This window comes from Diabrotica virgifera, chromosome 5 (assembly GCF_917563875.1).
Source record: "Diabrotica virgifera virgifera chromosome 5, PGI_DIABVI_V3a".
Classification (NCBI taxonomy): domain Eukaryota; kingdom Metazoa; phylum Arthropoda; class Insecta; order Coleoptera; family Chrysomelidae; genus Diabrotica; species Diabrotica virgifera.
In genome coordinates, this window is record NC_065447.1 from 92,441,927 (window position 1) to 92,463,839 (window position 21,913).

At 33.0% G+C, this 21,913-nt stretch overlaps 1 protein-coding gene across 1 annotated transcript in view; it reads left to right on the plus strand.

The window, feature by feature from the left end:
• LOC114339971 (uncharacterized) overlaps positions 1 to 21,913 on the plus strand; it is a 1,137,809-nt gene that overhangs the window by 1,009,160 nt on the left and 106,736 nt on the right. The window contains exon 14 of the mRNA XM_050651968.1: positions 475 to 780. Within this exon, the coding sequence (XP_050507925.1) occupies positions 475 to 780 (306 nt within the window). The remainder of the gene's footprint in view (positions 1 to 474; positions 781 to 21,913) is intronic.

Sequence of the window (21,913 nt, forward strand, 5' to 3'; positions counted from 1 at the left end):
CTATTCTACACTAATGATAAACGTTTATTTTTGAGGAGTCATCGTGCACATCTGTGTAACTTTTATTTTACTGTAGAAAATCAGTTTAAAATGGCGATTATTTTAACATTCTCTACTTAGCGCACTTGTAAATTTCTTCATTTTCCACGTGACTTCTTAAAAGTGTTTCTAAGATGGGCCGATTCTATTTAAATTACAAATCCTTATGAAATGATTAGTCTTTTTGAACAGATTGGTGCACAAGTATTAAAAATTTCAAATATAATTTAAATAATATATAAAACATGTATGATTGTAAAAAATATTTAAGTCTGTATGTTTATGGTTTTGGTATGACGCAATTTTGTTTTTGCATGAAGATGTTTAAGTATATATGTACATGTAAATACCCCTAGACCATATCATATAGTTCCACTGCACGTCCTCTAAAACAGCATGTTTGATCACAAAGCACTAACACTTGTAAATATGTAGACCCATCACAACTACACACAGTCAGCAAAAACCTAGAAGAAATAGAAACAGAAAAGCCTCTACTACATCCAAACCGTATGTACACAGCGAGGAACCATCCACTCCTTCGACGACCAAGAGGTTCTCGGCCACCAGAAAGACCAAGCAGAGCAAGACTGTGCATAGCAGCGAGGTTTCCAGCAATAACAACAACAACAACAACAACAATGGTTATTCTAGAAGAGCGTTTAAGCCCAAAGTTCAGCCATCCAGCGTTGACGTTAGTGGAAGTGGTTCGTCGAGCCTGTACAAGTTCAAACTTAATAGGTACGTATATCTTGCCTTTTTTCAATTCCTTAGCTTTATGTGCAACATGTGGAGCGATACTTATGCCTGGTTACACCAACACATCTTAAGCCTGTGCTTAAGTGCCTTAAGCTCATATTACGAAACATACGCGTGGCACAATTGAGTCTTAGATCAATTTTCAGCTTGCCTCAATAGATTGCCATGTGGATTGCGTAGATAAGAATCGAAAATTATTAGCAAGACCAAAGAACAATCTGACCCCAAAAAAATAAAGGAAAGATGAAAATTTGGAAATAGGTCGTTGAAATTGTCTATTATTATATAAGAAAAAGTTTACAATTCTACATCCCTCTCGAAGATGAAAAAAATACATTCAAAATAAGACCGGAATTTAATAAAATGACTAATTCTAAATAACTTTTATTCGATAGAGTTTTTTCACAAGTCAATACTTTTCGAGATATTTGCGAGTGAATATGTTCATGATTACCAAAATAAAACATGTTTTTGGACGGTTTTTCGGAGATAACTCAAAAAGTAAGTATTTTAGCGAAAATAATGTTCTTAGCAGAAATATAGCCCATAAAAAATTGAAAAAATGGTGTATACATGAGGTCTGTAGACCCAGTGAAAGCAGAGTTGTAGCTATTGAAAACTATGTTCTTCTTCGTCAAATTCCAAATCGAATATTTCAATGTGAAATAACCCAGAAACAAAGCACTTTTAGGGGAAAATTCATTTTAACTTTTTTAAAATGCTTAAAAAAAGGTTTACTTTTGTCTTTTAAAAAAATTTGTAATATTAAAAGTAAGTGAATTACGCTCAAAATATCGTTGATCCCTTTTATTTTTTGGTAAAAAATCGCGAAAATCACCCTCAAATTAGCATCACATATAAATTTTAACATTACCACTTCACAGGTTACTTTGTCTATGTATTATTTAAATGATCTGTAAGTTTCATCGGTTCAAAGTGCTTCGTTTTGAAAAAGCTGTAGTTAAAATGGCTTGAACGAGTAACTAATCACGAGTTTAGGCAAATTTTGAACAGCCATAGCATAACCAATTTTTGTCTAACAAGAAAACAAAAAATCACAAATATTCAGAAAAGCAAAACGTACATTTTATTACTCTTTGAGATTTTTGGTATTCCTAATTTTTTTTAAGTTAATTCCATAAACAATTACGATTTTTTTCAAAATTAAAAAAAATGTTTTATTTTAAACCCAATTTTTTTTAAAACTGAGCACTTTGAACCAATGAAACTTATAGATAATATAAACAATACATAAGTAAAGTAACTTGTAAAGCGGTAACGATTAATTTTATTTGAGAGGCTAATTAAAGGGTGATTATCGCCATTTTTTTACCAAAAAATAAAAGGGACCAACAATATTTTAAGCGTAACTCACTTACTTTTAGGTTAGAAGTTTTTTAAAAAACAAAAATAAACCTTTTTTTAAACACTTTAAAAAGTTGTAATTAATTTTCCCCGAAAAGTGCTCCGTTTTTTTGGTTATTTCACATTGAAATATTCGATTTGGAATTTGACGAAGAAGAACCTACATTTCATTAGCTGCAACTCTGCTTCTACTGGGTCTGCAGACGTCACGCATACACCATTTTTTTCAATTTGTTATAAGCATGTTTTAATATTTTTTCGCTAAAATACTTACTTTTTGAGTCATCTCAGAAAAACCGTTCAAAATTTTTTTTTTGTTAAAAATGAACACATTCACTCGCAAAGTCGAAAAGTATTGACTTAGTAAAAAACTCTATAGAACAAAAGTTACTTAGAATTAGTCATTTTATCCAATTACGGACTTATTTTGAACGTATATTTTTTCACCTCCAAGAAAAAAATTTTTCACCCCGTATTTTCAAATTTTTGTAAAATGGAGGGGATGTAGAATTGTAGACTTTTTCTTCTATAGTAATAGACAATTTCAACAACTTATTCCTTTTCATCCTTCCTTTACTTTTTGGAGGTTTTCGTAAAATTTTGCATTCCCTGATTGGGCTATATGGTGCAACGTAAGTGAGACTTAAAACGGCCCTATCTATAAGCTGAGTTTGGCTAAGCTGAAGCTTAAGATTTGTTGGTGCAATCAGGCATTAAACTATTATTTAAATTTCAATTTATATTCAAGTTATATAAAATAATAATGATTGGCTTGCATGTGTCCAGTTCAAATGGGTTAAAGAAATAAAATTCAGACCTCTCACAATCTGTCTTGTTGAGTCAAAAAGACGACCGGACCGGACAATAATTTTATTATAGGGTAACCTAAGGCGCCATTTTCAGACGCCTGATTGGTGGGTTTGTCGTGTCGTCGCTGCTTGTCATTGGTTAGAAATTAAATTTTATTAAATTAGCGTCTTAGCTTACCTTGGAGGCGAACGAAGTATAGTGGTTTTTAACTTCATTACAAATTGAAGCAGTGGGATATATCTTGAGGAGGTGGTTAGGAAAAAAGCTATTTTGCTTTAATTTTAAGAAAATTAATTGATGTGAATTGTTTGACTCAAAGTGATGTTGTTTTATAAAGTTATTTTAATTTATTCTATAGGTATATTTTAGGAATATGTGTTATTTATTCATTAATTGAAATTATTGGGAACTGACCGTGATATATGTAATATGTGTCACTTAAAGAAAAATAATTACAGTATTATAAAAAATCTTTTTATAATGCTACGTTTTTATTATTTATAGGACACAATATAAAATTATAAACTATTTTGTGGTCTCAATTCCTATGTTATAAAATAATTTTGTAATCGATTTTAAACTCGTATTAATCAAAGAAAATGTTTAAAATTGTAAAAAATCAATGAAAAAAAATATTTATTCTATTAATTTCGACAAATTTAAAATATTAATATGCCAAATAAACTAAACTAAAAAAAAATAAAAAAAAAGGAACACCCGGGTTTGAACCGGGTATCTCTCGATCTGCAGTGTAATGCTCTATCCGCTGTTTACTGACGTACCTTACAACAAAATCTAAATGCCATTGCACTATTTGTATTTAAAATGGCTTAAAATTCAAAATAAAACTAATAGGTCTGGATCCCGCGTATGAAAAAAAAGTTGATTAATAGCAAGCTGAAATTTTGTTAATAGCTTAAGGGTGTCTAGTCGGATGAACTTTGATATATGCCAACACTGGAACAGGGGCAGTTTTAACTGTGGAACAGGTTAAAAATTTGGAACGGTCACACCACGAAAACGGCACATTTATTTTGTCCGACAGAACAGACTTAAACTCTCCGAACAGAGATTAAACTCTCATGCAAAAATCAGACTGCTATTTATCACCTGTCATAATTCCTGTCATTTGAAATATTCTACATGTTCCACTCATTAAAACGCCCATTTGGTGATAAATAGCAGTCTGATTTTTGCATGAGAGTTTAATCTCTGTTCGGAGAGTTTAAGTCTGTTCTGTCGGACAAAATACATGTGTAGTTTTCGTGGTGTGACCGTTCCAAGTTTTTAACCTGTTCCACAGTTAAAACTGCCCCTGTTCCAGTGTTCGCATATATCAAAGTTTATCCGACTAGACACCCTTAAGCTATTAACAAATTTTCAGCTTGCTATTAATCAACTTTTTTTTCATACGCGGGATCCAGACCTATAAATGCATCCATGGAAAAGCTGTTGAGTATTGCATTGTTATAGAGTTCTGTGCTATTATGAAAATTTTAGTTGTGTAGCTAGACGGGACGTATGTTTAAAATCGATTCCAAGATTTTTCGGACACAGTGACAAACAGGCAGACAAAGAAAAACACAGTATATAAAAACGTTTTAATAAATTCATAGATGTGGATAATAGTACGTGGGATGTTTTTTAAGGAAATAACATAGAAATAATGGCACCTGTTAGTAATATACTGTAAAACAGAATTGTATGATTGCTTGAATAAAAATTATGAACAGCCCCAAAAGAGATATAGAAAAACATACCCAAAACGGGTATCACACTAAACAAGACAGTACAAGAACTTTAAAAACCTAATTTTATAAATTGTAAACTGACTACATCTGGGCCCCAAATTTTGGGAACTTTTTTTGGAATAAGGAGGAAAAAGACTTTTCTCACATACGAACCCAGTATTTTTATGAAAGATAAAAATATTTGTTCCTGAAAGGAGCTGATTGGATCTGAAGATGAACAGTAAATTGTAGCGTCCGAATCAGGTTCGTTCGGTCTTTTGACTCAATAAAACATATTGTAAGTCTGAATTTTATTTCGTCGAACCTTTTTATATAAAATATACATAATGGAAAATCTAATAAAGATCAGTATACAGGGTGTTTCATTAATAATTGTCCATATAGTTACTGGAGAAACCTTAGCACAAAATACGAAGATTTAACCTAAAACACTTAAATAAAATGTGATTCCTTACTGAGTTACAGGGTGTTTTACCTAGAAATTTAAAAACTATTTTTGCTCAGCATTTTAAAACTATTGAACGTATCCTTTTTATACTAAGCAGGAAGTATAGGTATTGTAAGAAACTACTAAATTATGTTAAACAAACGTTTCTGGCTATTACCAGAGGCGTACGACGGGGGAAAGTGAATGATTGACCCTATCCAAATTCTACGCCACCGGCAAAATTGCTATTTTGGTTCAATTTTTGGATTCTCCAATACTTTCTATGAAAATAATATACTCTTCATTCGTAACGATAAAGTCATTAGTTTACGAGATCTTTGAAGGTAAAAATGAAACGACACCGTTATTTTGATTAATGTATATATAATAGTGTCGCTTCATTTTTAACTTCAAATATCTCGAAAACTAATCATTTTATCGTTACGAATGAACAGTATATTATTTACATAAAAAGTATTGCAAAATCAAAAAATTATACTTAAGTAGCAATTTCGTCAGTGGCGTAGAATTTGGAAAGGGTCAACCAGCCAGTATCCCCTGTCGTACGCCTCTGGTAGTAGCTATAAACGTTTATTTATTTTAATTTAGTAGGGTGTACAATAAATAAACTTTCTACCAAGTATGATAAGGATACGCCAAATAGTTTTAAAGTACTGGGTACAAATAATTTTTAAATTTAAATCATATGAATCATATCATTAATTAATCAAAATAAATGTGCCGTTTCATATTTAACTTCAAATATCTCGAAAACTAATGACTTTATCGTTACCAATGAAGAGAATATTATTTACGTAGAAAGTATTGGAAAATCTAAAAATGGTACTAAAATAGTAATTCCTCCAGTGGCCTAGAATTTGAGAAGCGTCAACCATTCACCATCCCCTGTCGTACCCGTACGCCTCGGGTAGTAACTAGAAACGTTTGTTTATCATAATTTATTAGGGTGTCTAGTAGTCGCACTTTCTGCCAAGTATGAAAAGGATACGTCCAATAGTTTTAAACTGATGAGCAAAAATAATTTTTAAATTTTTAGATAAAAACCCTGTACCTGTAACTCAGTAAGGAACCACATTTTATTTAAGTGTTTTAGGTTAAATATTCGTATTTTGTGCTAAGGTTTCTCCAGTTACTATATGGACAATTATTAATGAAACACCCTGTATTACCAGAACTTACTGGAAGTATAACCAAAAATAACCAATTTAAAAGCGGAGATAATTATTATAAAAACTGCTTTGTTAAAATTGTTCTCGCGTTTATAAAAAAAAACATCTTCAATCTGTCATCTTATGAGCTGAGTAATAGCTGAAATAGTACATTATATACCGCGGGACTGAAGTAGTACATTTAATCCTGAAGGTAAAGTTTATGGCCCGACCGCAGGGAGGGCCATAATTTACCTGAAGGATTAAATGTACTTCAGTCGCAAGGTATATACGATACTTTTCGTACTTCCGGTATGATTTTATTAAGTATTTCAATAATTTCAATCAGTTTTTTCTCTCTTCAACTCATTTAATAAACTGTCTTTAAAATAAGTTACCATAGTAACATTGCGTTGTGACAGTTATAATTTAGAAACATTGTCATTACTAGTGTCATTGTAAAGAAACATTGTTATTGATAATTATTGGTATCATGAGTGAAGAAGGTGTATCTGATATTGATAAAAGAGCAGCCGAAGTAGGTGAAGAATTGTTACCACCGAAATCTAGAAAACTATACGAGCAGCAGTACGATGCTTTTAAAAAGTGGTGCCGCTTAAAAAATGTGAGACAACCTACTGAAAATGCGCTGTTAGTCTACTTCGATGATAAATCAAAAGCGGTTTGTGCCTCAACTCTCTGGGCACATTACTCAATGCTGAAATCGGTTATTAACATTAGAGAAGATATTGATATAAGTAAATTTCCAAAATTATTAGCTTTTTTGAAGAGAAGAAATGAGGGATTTAAGCCAAAGAAGTCAAGAATTCTCACGTCTGAGCAGGTAGATCAGTTCTTACGGGAGGCTCCGGATGATAAATATTTAATGCTTAAGGTAAATTTGGAAATTTGTTTATATTCAGAAATTTTAAGAAATCAATTTTTTTGTAGGTTGCACTTATTTTGGGCGTTGCGGGAGCTTGTCGTGGAAAAGAGTTGGTTGATTTAGAAATCGACGATGTGAGAGATTTGGGCGATTCCTTCCTAATTGCGATTAGAAACACCAAAAATAAAATTGACCGAAATTTTGTGATCAAAAATTCAGAAAACAGTGCCATCAGTTTTGTGGCGATATTTCGGAAATATGTGGCATTGCGAAAGACAGGGACAACTCATTCAAAATTTTTTGTTCAATACATCAACAAAGAATGTACTACGCGAGTAGTAGGAAAAAACATGTTTGGTACAATTCCACGGCAAATAGCAGCTTTCTTGAAATTAGAAAATGCGACGTCTTATACGGGACATTGTTTTAGACGCACATCTGCGTCTTTGTTAGCTGATTCGGGAGCAACAATAGACGTGCTGAAGAGACATGGAGGATGGAAATCCTCCAACGTGGCCGAGGGATATATTGAATCGTCTATTAAAAATAAACAAAAAATTTCAGATAAAATATTTGGTCAAGTCGCCGATTCGTCCACTATAGTTATGCCACAGTCCTCATTCTCGCTTCCTGTTTCCGCAGGATCTTCGAAACAAACACCAGTTCAATATGAAAAGGACCTATCTGTTACTCGTCAGTTACCTGCTGCATTAACCCAGGAAAGACTGGTCAATATGACGAACTGTCACAATATTAATTTGAATATTAACGTTAATTACTGTTTAGGCAATACGTAAAGTATCCTTAACAATAGTAACCTATACTTATTGTACGGTTATAGAGTATATTCCCATAGGTAAGCTGGTTAAGAGTAGATAACGATTTTTCATATGTAATTTAAAGTATTATCTGCATAAATGGCACAAAGAATATTTGCTACGAGAGGTATATGGTTCAAAATGCATACAGTATCACGACTAATAAGTTATGTTCACATACATGTAGAGTACTTACAGTTTTATTCCTTGATGACGTGTCACATCAGAGCTCTGATTGAATTCCATAATCCATTTGGTTCATTTGTAAGGCACTCACTAATACGCTAAATAAATCATCGTCGATAATACTGAGCAGATTGAATTATCTGAGCGGTATAAAACGATAGCAAAAAAAGCCGGTAAAATGCGGCCTTTTTACGAATAGCGGGAGCGTCGATAGATTAGAGATGATTCTCGTTAGGAAGCTTTTGACGATCTGCCCCGGCGAGGGGTTCAAATGCGAGTCTCAACAATAACCTGGAGTTTCCAGAAAGGTTACATAAATACTACTTGAATTTTAAGTAATCAGTAGTACAGGGGCGTAACTAATTATTTTAGTGAGCCGTGTATAATATATTTATTGTACATATTGCCGGGGGCGACAGGCGAGAGAGATGGCCTATATCACCTCGAAGAGAGGGGATTGGCAAAGATGTGCACAACGATAAGAAATGTTTGAAGAAATTAGAGTTTATATACACAAGGGGTAACAACGATAAAATGGAGGAAAACGATAAGTTTTCCCCCTAGGGATAGATTTTAATCTTCCAGGGGAATCACAGCGATTTTCGTAATACCACGAAGAAAATCACCGTGAGTAGTGTGAATCTTGACAGTACGAACTAGACCATCCTTACCAGGCAATACATCTATTACCCTGGCAGTTGGCCATAAGAGTGGAGGAGTACCATCCTCCTTCAACAGAACCAAATCCCCGATCTTGACAGGGTCAGTAGGGTCGGTCCATTTATTTCTTTGCTGCAGGAGGCAAAGATAGTCTTTTTTCCACAATTTCCAAAATTGCTGTTGAATTTTACTAATACGCTGAAAAAGATTCAACCTATTTTCAGGTATCTCTGAAACACTTGGTTCAGGGGGCGCGGTTAAACTTCTTTGAACTAAGAAGTGAGCTGGAGATAGGAAAGCGAAGTCATTGGCGTCAGACGACATCCTAGTGATGGGTCTCGAATTTAGAATAGCCTCGATTTGGCATAATACTGTGTTAAACACTTCAAAGGTGAAGTGGGAATTTCCTATAATTCGATAGAGGTGATACTTCACACTCTTTATTCCTACCTCATGGAGGCCGAATTGATGGGGGTTGCGGGGAACACCCATCTTGAAAGTTATGGAGTTTTGAGTACAGAATTCCTTAATCTGTTCCGAATTATTTTGATTTAAGAAAAAATCATAGAATTCGCGCATTTCATTTTTTGCCCCATGGAAATTTGTGGCATTGTCGCTCCAAATAATACTGGGCGTGGATCTTCTGGCAATAAACCTTTTCAGAGTAAGAATATAGGCTTCTGCGCTTAATCCTGTGACGAGTTCGATATGAACACATTTAGTGCTCATGCAAATGAAATAGGCTACGTATGCTTTGTAAAGCGGTGCCTTCCTCAAATGTGAGGACTTAATTAAGAAGAACCCCCCATAGTCCACTGAGACGACTTGGAAGGGTCTAGTGGGGAGTACACGATCGGGATGCATATCTGCCATCTGTTGAACAGAATTGGGTGTCATGAATCGGAAACAGTTTACACACTTACGAATTAAGCGTTTAATCTGTCTTAATCCGTCAATTGGCCAGTACTTCATTTTGACATACGAAAGTACTGTTTGCGCGCCTGAATGTAATAACTTATGATGAGCTTGAGTCAAGATTAGTTCTACAACTCGACATTTAGAAGGAAGTAGAATGGGGTGTTTTTGATTATACGATATGGGGGCGTGTCGGAGACGTCCTCCCACACGAATCAGCCCATCATTATGTTGTAGGAAGGGGTTGAGTTTACGAATGGCTTTATTGGTCACGAGTTTAGCATTTTTCAATTCAAGAATCTCTTTTTTAAAGTAGATACTTTGGATATACCTGATGATCGCGTGATCAGCGATCTCCATTTCGGGTGGCGTCAATATATCCGTATCTCGTGGAGAGTTATTTATTTTCTTTTTAATATTACTGATGAATCTAAAAAGATAAGCGACAATTCTTTGAATTTTACGAAAAGAAGAAGATTTAGCGAATAGATTTTCAAAGGTGTCGTTGAGTTCGTGATTTGTTGCTATGTTTGAGACAACTAACTTCCTTAATTCAGGAAGATCATCCTGAAAATGAGGAATTTGATGAAGAGAAAAATCGATGGGATTGTCTCTAATAAAGCTAGGTCCGCATAACCAGTCTTCGGTGGTCTGGGGATTATCAAAGACATTTATCCCTCTGGAAGCGGGGTCAGCGATGTTTTCGTGACTTCTGACGAAATGGAAATCACAAGGAAAAGTTTCCAACAAGGAATTGACCTTTTGAATTCTGTTTTGTACAAAAATGTTCCAAATGTGTTTTTTAGAAAGTATCCAAGACAAGGCAATTGTAGAGTCAGCAAAGAGATGAGATGAAGATATACTCAAATTTTTCTTGAAGATGTGAAAAAGTCTATGAGCCAGAGTGACTCCCAACACTATTCCACAAAGTTCCAATTTGGGGATGGTGAGTTTATTTTTTAGCGGAGAAATTTTGTTTTTAGAAGCGATAAGCCGCGACGATACAGAAAAGTCTGAGTATGTCGCTTTGAGATACACACAAGTGCTGTATATTTTTTCCGATGCGTCGGTGAAAATAATTAATTGAACATCAACAACTTTCTTTTGTAAAAGTAAGCATCGAGGTACCTTGACCTCTTCTATAGTTTTGAATGTCGATAAGAGGTTTTGCCAATTTTTCATAATGATGGGTGAGTCAATGGGTTGATCCCAGTCCAGTTTCTGGGACCATATTTCCTGTATCAAGAGCTTAGCGTTCACAAGGACAGGGGATAACCATCCTAGCGGGTCATACAAAGTAGCAATGTAGGAGAGAATAGTACGTTTAGTAACAACATTAGCCAATTTGAAGATAGGAGTTTTAAACGAAAAGTGGTCGCGTTCTGAATCCCAGAATATGCCTAAGACTTTATCAGATCCCGTGAAGTTAAGACTGACTTCAGAGACGGGATTTAAATTGTGTTGAGACAGAAATTCTGAAGAACTGCAGTTCCACTTGTGGAGGAGGAAACCATGGGTTTCTAGCAAAGAAGTTAATTGTTCGAAAAGACAACTTAATTCATGAAGACTGTCAGCACCGCTGATCAGGTCATCCATATAGATAGATTCTTGCAGAACACTAGTAGCAAGTTCGTGGGTATGTTTGTTGTTGTCAGCGATGTGCTTGATAACTCTTTGAGCGATAAATGGGCTACTTGGGAGCCCGAAGGGTAATCTTTGAAATTGATAGCACCGTAAAGGCTGCTGAATATTGTCCCTAAAGAGAAAATTTAACAGAAATGTTTCAGTGGGACAAATGGCGATTTGTAGGAACATAGCCTTGATGTCGCCTACTAGTGCGAATTTAAACTGACGAAACTTAGCGAGAATGTCAAAAAGTTCATGTTGGACGACATAACCTTTGTCTATGACGTCACTGAGGGAGATTCCCGTAGACGATTTATTGTTTGGATCGAAAACTATACGAGTGGAAGTAGTAGAGTTGGATTTGAAAACGGGAAAGTGAGGGAGAAAGTAATTAGGTTTACCTGAGTCATTTAGCATTTTTAACGGCACTTGAATTATTTGTCCGTTATTGAGATATTCCGATATAATGTCCTGATATTTTTCCAATAAATCAGGGTTGAGTTGAAAACGTTTCTCGAGACTGAGAAAACGTCTTTTTGCCGAGAGAAACGAATTTCCCATGTCTATATCTTCGATAGGGAGTTTGAGATTGAGTGTGGACTCATATCGTCCATTGGGGAGAACATTAACATGTTTTACAAAATTAATTTCAGCGGGGTGATCATTAATGAGATCGGTGTTCTGAGGAGCGGCTTCTTCCAGCTCCCAGAATTTTTGTAAATGATCGGATAGTTCCTCGTTGGACACTACCGGCTCATTTACGGCGGAAGGAGTGTTATGAGAACAACAAGTAACGAGAGAGTTTGAATAAAATTCCAAAGCCTTTTTAGTATTTTTCGACTTAAGAGCAAAGTCTGGAACTGACCCTGATATCGTGTACCCGAGTAGAGTGCGTTGAAGAACGGGAAGACCTTTTCCCAAACGAATTATTTCAGGTTGAATGATATCGTTATACAGGTCTGCACCGAGCAGGATACCAATTGGGGATGTTACATGGAACATCGGATCACCTAATGGTATCTCTGAGGGTATGTTTAGTTTGCTCGCCGAAATAGAAATTTGAGGAAGCGGATTTGTTATCTTTGGGAGTACAGAGCACGAGATGTCAAAAGGAACGTCGTTAGCGACAGCGAAAATTGTTGTATCTACAATAGATTGAGACGAGGATGAGGTGGAGTTAATTCCATTGATCCGTAATTTTCCATCTCTAGTGGTGAGTGACAGTTCCTTTACGAGGTCAGCACTAATAAATGAAACCTGTGAGGCCGAGTCTAAGAGTGCCTTTGCGAAGACCCTCTTGCCGCTAGGAGCGACAAGATAGACCTGGAGTGTGCTTAATAACACCAAATGATTATCAAGCGAGGCTGCAGATAGAGCCATTGAATGTGGAGTCGAATTTTGAAGATTAACTTCCGTTTCAGGAGCTCTAACATGTGAGGGCCCCTGTTGTGAATTACCCTGTGTATGGGAGTTATTTGAGATAGCGGTTTTATTATGATTATTTGAGTTGTGTTGGCCAACAGCCGCGGAAGGGTTACTATGACCCGTTTTGTCGAAATGGAGCAACGTGTGATGACGAGATTTACAAACTATGCAAGAGAATTTGGATTTACACTGATCGAGCATGTGAGACCCAAGACAATTAATACAAAATTTATTTTGTTTGACAAAACTAAAACGTTCTTTAGAATTCAACTGCTTGAACTGAGGACAAGAGTAGATCGAGTGAGAGTCGTTGCAATAGGAACATTTCTTAGGACCTAAGCGAGGCGAAAGGTTACTGGTAGAAGTGTCTGAGGCTAGGTGTAAAGAGTGTCTGGAAGTAGTAGTCGATTTTGGTTTTGATTGAGATTGAATATTCTCAAGATGAACAACGCGTGTCTCGATTTCCCCTAGAAAATGGACAAAATCAGGGGTAGCTTGGCTACCACCGGATTGGAACTCAAGAGCCCTAATGGTAGGTGCGTCGAGTTTCTGAGTAGCGATATGTATGAGAAGTAAATGCAAGAGATCTGAAGGGGGCCTATTCAAGTTCAATAGGGCCTTGAAATTATTTGACATGACCGTATGAAAATTTCTTAATTGTGAGTGATTTGCGTTTCCAGAAATAGGAGGCGCATCAAGAATTTGAGAGATGAGAGTTTTGATAAGCGATTTAGAGTTGGCGTACCTTTGTGTCAGGTTATCCCGGGCTATTTTGTAATTGTCACCTGTGAGTGGGATATGCTCGAGAAGCGTCAAAGGCTCGGAAGTTAGAAAACTTTTGAGGTAAATGAGTTTTTCCAGATCACTTAATGTAGTATCAGATCCTATTATTGTATCAAAGGTCTCAATGAATGAATTGTATTCAGTAACTAAGCCACTAAATGGTTTTAACTGAATACGAGGGAGGTTTACTGTTCGTTGCCTAGCCATAGACTGTGAGGTTAGAGAAGAATTAGGGTCAAATTGGAGGGAGGGGGTAGCAGTCACATTAGAACTTTCAATGACCTCTAACCTTTCTTCCAATAGAGAAATTGTATCCAAATATTTATCAAAAACCACAGAGGAATCAGTAGAGGGGGTAGGTTCCTCGGGGATCGTCTCCAGCACATTTTGAGCATCGCGGAAAAGTCCGTAAGAATGTTTGAGTTGTGAAATTATTTCACGAATTTTATATTTGTTTAGAGAATTAAGAGTTGTGGGAACCGAATCAGCCAACTTGGTTATATCAAGTTTTGCGGTGAGCCTCTGTCGGTTATATTTTGATCGGTCAGCCATGTTGCGAGAATGTGAGATTAGATAGATTATTTGCAAATGTCTAAACCTATAAATCGATGCGAAAATGAGAGAATATGTACAATATATTATATATTACACGTTTAATAGTGTGAGATTGGCTTAATAGTATCACCCTGTATGAGCGCAGATTAGTATATGAAATGCAAAACTATAAAATTTCAAAATATATGCAATTTTCCAAAATGGGTATTTTTCAGCAAGTGTGAGACACCCTTAACAAGTATTTAAATTAATTAAATTGAAGGAAAAAACAATTATTTATTTTCTATAGTTTTCTAGAAGTGTAAAATGAGCTTAAGCGAAGCTAAATGTAGCAAAAACTTACAATTTATGCAAGAAAACAAAATTATTTTTAATAATTTTTGTAACCTGTGAACCAGGCTTAATCGGATTCAAAATTATAAATTTAATTTAAATCAAAAGGTTGAACAAACAATGTTAAAATTATAACACCCGTACTATCAGCCAAGAAATGAGTACACTTTTTGTATACTATAAACAGAAAAATATATTTACGAAAATAAAATAATGTAATATATGCAAATATTTTTTCATACAAACAAAACGACTCCTTTATTTGAACAAAGCAAGTAGTTTCTGAAATTGCACGTGTAGACCGGGCTTAACAACCTACCAGCTATTGTAGAGACGTGCTGGGTTAAATACTGAGAATTTGAGTGCAGAAAGAGAGGAATATTTTATTTTTGTGCCGGGGCGGCGTGGCTTGGAAATTTCCAAATGCAACAGAAAGACACTATAAATGAAAAACCGTTATTCTCAGAATAGAGATTATCAAAATATGCAAATACGAAGGACCTTGAGGATTTAATTAATAAATAATTAATATGATACGGCTCGATGGAACAGAAATGTTTAGGCAATACGTAAAGTATCCTTAACAATAGTAACCTATACTTATTGTACGGTTATAGAGTATATTCCCATAGGTAAGCTGGTTAAGAGTAGATAACGATTTTTCATATGTAATTTAAAGTATTATCTGCATAAATGGCACAAAGAATATTTGCTACGAGAGGTATATGGTTCAAAATGCATACAGTATCACGACTAATAAGTTATGTTCACATACATGTAGAGTACTTACAGTTTTATTCCTTGATGACGTGTCACATCAGAGCTCTGATTGAATTCCATAATCCATTTGGTTCATTTGTAAGGCACTCACTAATACGCTAAATAAATCATCGTCGATAATACTGAGCAGATTGAATTATCTGAGCGGTATAAAACGATAGCAAAAAAAGCCGGTAAAATGCGGCCTTTTTACGAATAGCGGGAGCGTCGATAGATTAGAGATGATTCTCGTTAGGAAGCTTTTGACGATCTGCCCCGGCGAGGGGTTCAAATGCGAGTCTCAACAATAACCTGGAGTTTCCAGAAAGGTTACATAAATACTACTTGAATTTTAAGTAATCAGTAGTACAGGGGCGTAACTAATTATTTTAGTGAGCCGTGTATAATATATTTATTGTACAATTACCATTCTAATTAATTATATTTTTCAACAAAATATCCCTTAAATTCGTTTGTTTGTGATTTAATCGTTCCGGGAGTTTCGTCAATATTTAATCCCGGAGGGATTAAATGTGACACTTTAGTACCTGTCACAAGGGAGTGAAGTTGTCACTTTAGGCCCGGAAGTACGAAAAATATATTTTAATTTAATGCTATTTTTATAGGTATCCAGTTTCCACGTATCTTACAGTTTAAAAAAAAATTCAATGATATGTATTAGGTACTTCAAGAACAGATTTTTGTCTTATAATAGTTAAAAACAATTTTCTTTTTGCTGTATAAACAAATTACGTTAAGGGGAAAGGGCAAAATGTCACCTGTCAAAATTTTCAATGTGTTTTAAATGTATTCATTTTTTTCAAATCCTGAAAAAACTAATAAGTATTTTTGAAAAATTTAAAAGCAGAATGAAAGATTACATTATTACCGAGGGCCGAAAGTCCCTTAGAATAAATAAAAAGTTTCTTTTTAATGAAATATTAGCAATTAAAAATCACAATAAATTTTCTCTTTTATTTTCACTCCCGTAACTTATTAAAATAAACAGTATATCAGTTTTCAGGTACTTTCTGCCCTCAGCAATAATATAATCTTTCATTCTGCGTTTAAATTTTTCAAAAATATTTATTAGTTTTCCCAGGACTTGAAGAAAATACATTTAAAACACATTGAACATTTTGACAGGCGATATTTTTAGACTATGCTATTAATTAAATTACTTTAAATAAATTTAAGAAAAATGTTCCTTTATAAATAGTGTATTTATTTAAAAACCATTAAACGGTTACAATTATCACATAACGTTTTCGCTCCCTAAAAAGAGCATCATCAGTGTGTGTTTCTAAAATAAGTATATAGTGAAGACAAATGTTAAAAATTTAAAATGTTGACTAAGGTAATAAAGAAGCAAAGTTTGGTTATACTTACGAGCATGGCATGTTGAACCACCAAAAATAAATAGGTTAAAACCTTTTAAGTAGGTATTGACTAAATGTCTTACACTGTTAAAATGATTGAAAAATCCAAAGGATGGATTTAATTCCGAAGGATATGGGCCCTTGAGTATTACATGACTCCTACGAGGCACGTGGGATGCCAACTAGACGTATGTCCACGTATATTTAGCAAGCCACGTGTCTCGTGGAAGTCATGTTATACTCAAGGGCCATATCCTTCGGAACTAAATCCATCCTTTGGATTTTTCAATCATTTTAACAGTGTAAGACATTTAGTCTACAGGGTGGTAACATTTAGTCTGCAGTCTACAGGGATTAGTAGGGTAAAGCTCAATAGATCCGCTATAGTAATAGATAGCAATAAGAGTTGATAACAAAAACCGTAGCCAACTCTGAGCTTCACATTTAAAAATTAATTAGAATGTTACAGGGTGTTCGATAACATAGTGGCAGGCCAAACTAATATTTTTTAAATGGAACACCCTATATTTTATTTTATATTAAAAATCTTATTAACTTCTCCATTACAAAAATATAAAAGTTTGTTATGTTATACAGGGTATTTACAAAGTTATATACAGGGTGAGTTTTTAGTGCGGGATCGGTCGATAACTCCATTATGGTATAAAATATCGGGAAAAGTTATTAAAAAAAATGTAGGCAATGATATTCCCCACGCTTGGAAAATATTTCCATTTCTACAGGGTGATCAGTAACTGCGTGGTATATCAAACATATAATTTTTTAAATGGGACACCCTATATATTTTTTCATATTTATATTCCCCTCATAATTCTTGTTCATATAATATACGGTTTTGCATTACTATACAGAGTATTTAACAAGTTATGACCATTTTTATTTCGAAATCACTATGAGATTAACACCCTGTATATAAAGAAGTAATTCGTAGACAATAACATGTTTTATGTAATAAGATAAACAATATACTGTAGTTTTTAACATTATTGTATTTAATATGCTCTTTCATTTTTACATAGCATTCCCTATATCTAAACTGATTACTTTCCGAGATATTTTTTGTTATCTTCAAATTTCGGGAATACATTCAATTTTTCTAGTGGAAATAAGTTAGTATTGAGTGATAATTAAATAAAATTATTTTTATTAGATAAATAACTAACACAAAATATAAACCGTAGCAATATGCAGTGAATATAGCAATAAATGTGATATTAAGAAATTATCATATTTCCCTAAACAAGAATCGTAAAATTCCTACAAAAAAAACTTTGTATTGTATATAATAATATAACAACATTATTTTTATTCAATAAATAACTTACATGAAACATAAATCAAAATAATATACAACTGATGTAACAGTTTTTAGATTGGTATATCAACAGCATTCTAAGCCAAGAATTTTTTAGTAGAACATTCATTTTTATAAGCACTTTTAAACTACAAAACAAAATTACGATTTTCTCATTTTTTTTTTTTAATAGATCACCCTATATTTTTTTTGAAATATTGTATTTATGATACCCTTTCATTTTTATATAGCATCTCCTATACCTAAACTTATTAGTTTCTGAGATATTTTTAGTTTTCTTCATTTGCCGGGAATACATTTAATTCTTATAACATAAATAATGTTATATATAACAAATATTTTCATTCAATAAATAACTAACAAAAAAATAATAAACCATAAAATTTAATGAATGTACCAATTAATGTGATGTTAAGGATATAAGTCTAAAGTAAATGTTGAAAATGACCACTTTCAAGGTCTATGCAATTTTGTAACCGATATTCAAATGACCGAGCCACATTTCTAACATTTTTGTAAGTCAATATTATTAAAAGCTTCTTTTATTCAATTTTTCATATCATCAAGCTTTGTTGGATGCTTCTGGTATACAAGGTTTTTTATATAGCCCCACGTGAAAAAAATCAATTTTGGAAGAACTGGAGCACCATCGTATAAAAACCTCAATCGTCAAAAAATGTGGACCAATCACATAATCTCTAACAATGTCACCTTAGACATTTATAGATCACCTAATTTGAGTGTTAACAAAGTAGGGATTTCTTGATGCATATTAATGAAATTGAATATGAAAATTATATTATTAATAACTGCGGGTCACAATCTGCAATTAGGAATGTGTTACTAAAACTTCTTGGCTTAGTATGCTGTTGATATAATAATCTAAAAACTATTAAATTAGTTGTACATTGTTTTGATTTATGTTTTGTGTGAGTTGTTTATTAAATAAAAATAATCTTGTAGTTTTATTATACACAAGATACCTATATTTTTTTTGTAGGAATTGTATGATCTCTGTATATTAGGGAAATATGATAATTCCTTAATATCACATTTATTGATACATTTATTGCATATTGCTATGGTTTATATTTTGTGTTAGTTATTTATTGAATAAAAATAATTTTGTTTAATTATCACTCAATACCAACTTATTTCTACTAGAAAAATTGAGTGTATTCCCGAAAGATTAAGGAAACTAAAAATATCTCCGAAAGTAATAAGTTTAGATATAGGGAACGCTATATAAAAATGAAAGAGTATAATAAATACAATATTTTTGAAAAATAAAATATAGGGTGATCTATTTAAAAAAATAGAGAAAATCGTAATTGGGTTTTGTAGTTCACCCTGTATACAAACATTCGTCAATGATGTCAATTGGACTTAATTTAAAAACTACAGTATATTGTTTATCTTACTACATAAAACAAATTATTGTCTATGAATAACTTCTTTATATACAGGGTGTTAATCTCATAGGGATCTCGAAATAAAAATGGTCATAACTTGTTAAATACTCTGTATAGTAATGCAAAACCCTATATTATATGAACAATAATTATGAGGGGAATATAAATATGAAAAAATATACAGCGTGTCTACTTGAGTTGGAAACATATGAGAAACTTTTTTATTATTAATTTTACGAAAAAAAGTTAGTCTTTATAAAAAGTTCTGCATGCCCCAAAACCTAAGATTCAATCATCAGATATCAAATTTTCTGAATATTATACGAGGTATGTCAAAAAATATGAATTTCGGTCAAGGGTAAAGTACCTTTATTTCTCTCAATATCGAAAATTCTTATGATAAAAAGTTGTTTGGAATTAAAATATAAGATCAAATACGCAATTACATGCTTCTTATCGAAAAAAAAATTTTTTTCTCAAATTTAAGGATACCCAACATTGTTTTTAATTATTATAAATATGATAACTCGTTTATTATTCATTTTACGAAAAAAAAGTTATTCTTCGTAAAAAGCTTTGCATGGTCTAAAATCTAAGACACAACCATGATATATCAACTTTTATTAATTTTATACGAGGTGTGTCAAAAAATAAGAAATTCGCTCAATATTATAGCACCTTTATATTTCACAGTATTTCAATTAGAAGGATGTAATTGCACATTGACACATAGTTTTTAGTTCTAAACAACTTTTTTAATAACTGTTTTCAATATTGTGAAAAATAAAGGTACTTTACTCTTGAGTGAAATTCATATTTTTTGACATAACTCGTATAAAATTAATAAAATGTGATATCTGTTGGTTGCATCTTCGGCCTTATGACCTACAGAGCTTTTTATAAAGAATACCTTTTTTTCGTAAAAGTAATAATAAAAGAGTTATCGTATGTGTAATGAATCAAAACGAAGTTAGTATCAATAAATTTGAGAAAAATTTGGAAAATATTTTTTTCCAATTAGAAGCATGTAATTGCATATTTGAGCTTAGTTTTTATTTCCAAACAACTTTTCAGAATAAGCATTTTCGATATTGAGAGAAATAAAGGTACTTTACTCTTGAACGAAGTTCATATTTTTTGACATACCTCGTATAATATTCAGAAAATTTGATATCTGATGATTGAATCTTAGGTTTTGGGGCATGCAGAACTTTTTATAAAGAATAACTTTTTTTCGTAAAATTAATAATCAAAAAGTTTCCCATATGTTTCCAACTCAAGTAGACACGCTGTATAGGGTGTCCCATTTAAAAAATTATATGTTTGATATACCACGCTGTTATTGATCACCCTGTAGAAATGGACATATTTTCCAAGCGTGGAGAATATCATTGCCTACATTTTTTCTAAATAACGTTTTTCGATATTCTATACCGTAATGGAATTATCAACCGATCCCGCACTAAAAACACCCTGTATATAATTTTATATGAAAATCGTAACAATTTCAACTCCCTGCATAAATAAAAATAAACACAACGTCAATTGATTATTGATGCCATATTATTGTCAAACTTTTCAAACAGGATTGATATTGCTAATTGTCTTTATATTGAATACAGGGTGAGTCAAAACGCAAGTAAATTATTTTCTCAGTAATTCTAAATGGAACACCCTGTATTCTATGTTAAAATCGAAAATTACAATTATTGTACTTTAATTTTTATATAACATTCCCTATGTCTAAATTTATTAGTTTTCGAGATATTTTCATTTTTCAGAGCAAATTATTAATTAGGGGTCTAAATCATTCCAAGTAAGGCATGACTGAGTTGTCTAAAACTGACAATTTACAATAACTTATTATCAATCCGGTAATCAATGTAACAATGTATCAAATAAAGAAAGAAAAATAATTTATTAGTAATAAATTTTACAAAAAAAAACACAACCAGAACATACAACATTTTTGAAACAATAGGGAACTTGGATAAAATTTTAAATTCGAAAAAAATGTTATGAATCACAACAGAATATAATTTAAAACATGTATCGTAGATAAAAAAGTGTTGTTTGTCTTTCGTTTGACCCCTAAAGACGATTAAAAATTCAAATTATACCAGCCAGCCCAAAACATATCGTGACGTCATCGGGTTATGTGTCTACATTCTACACCAACAAAGTAAACAAAATTGTATATAATTTTAAATTAGACATTATAAACGTCAGTAGAAAATACAGTTATGTGCCGTATACAGAAAACTTGTACTTTTACAAAATGGTTTTATTTTCCATAGTAAACCTTCTTTCCTTTCCTTCAAAAACTGTATCAAACTCCAATCTCAACAAACTGGTATACAGGGTAGCGATAAAGTATGGAAACCCGGTAATTTCTCGGAAACCGCTACAACGATTTTTATAGATTTTGGTGGTTAAGGGTTTTCTAATGCGACCGATATTATAGTGGTAGTTACATTATTTTCAGATCTTCTGTTTTTCTGGAAATCTAATGAACTTTCT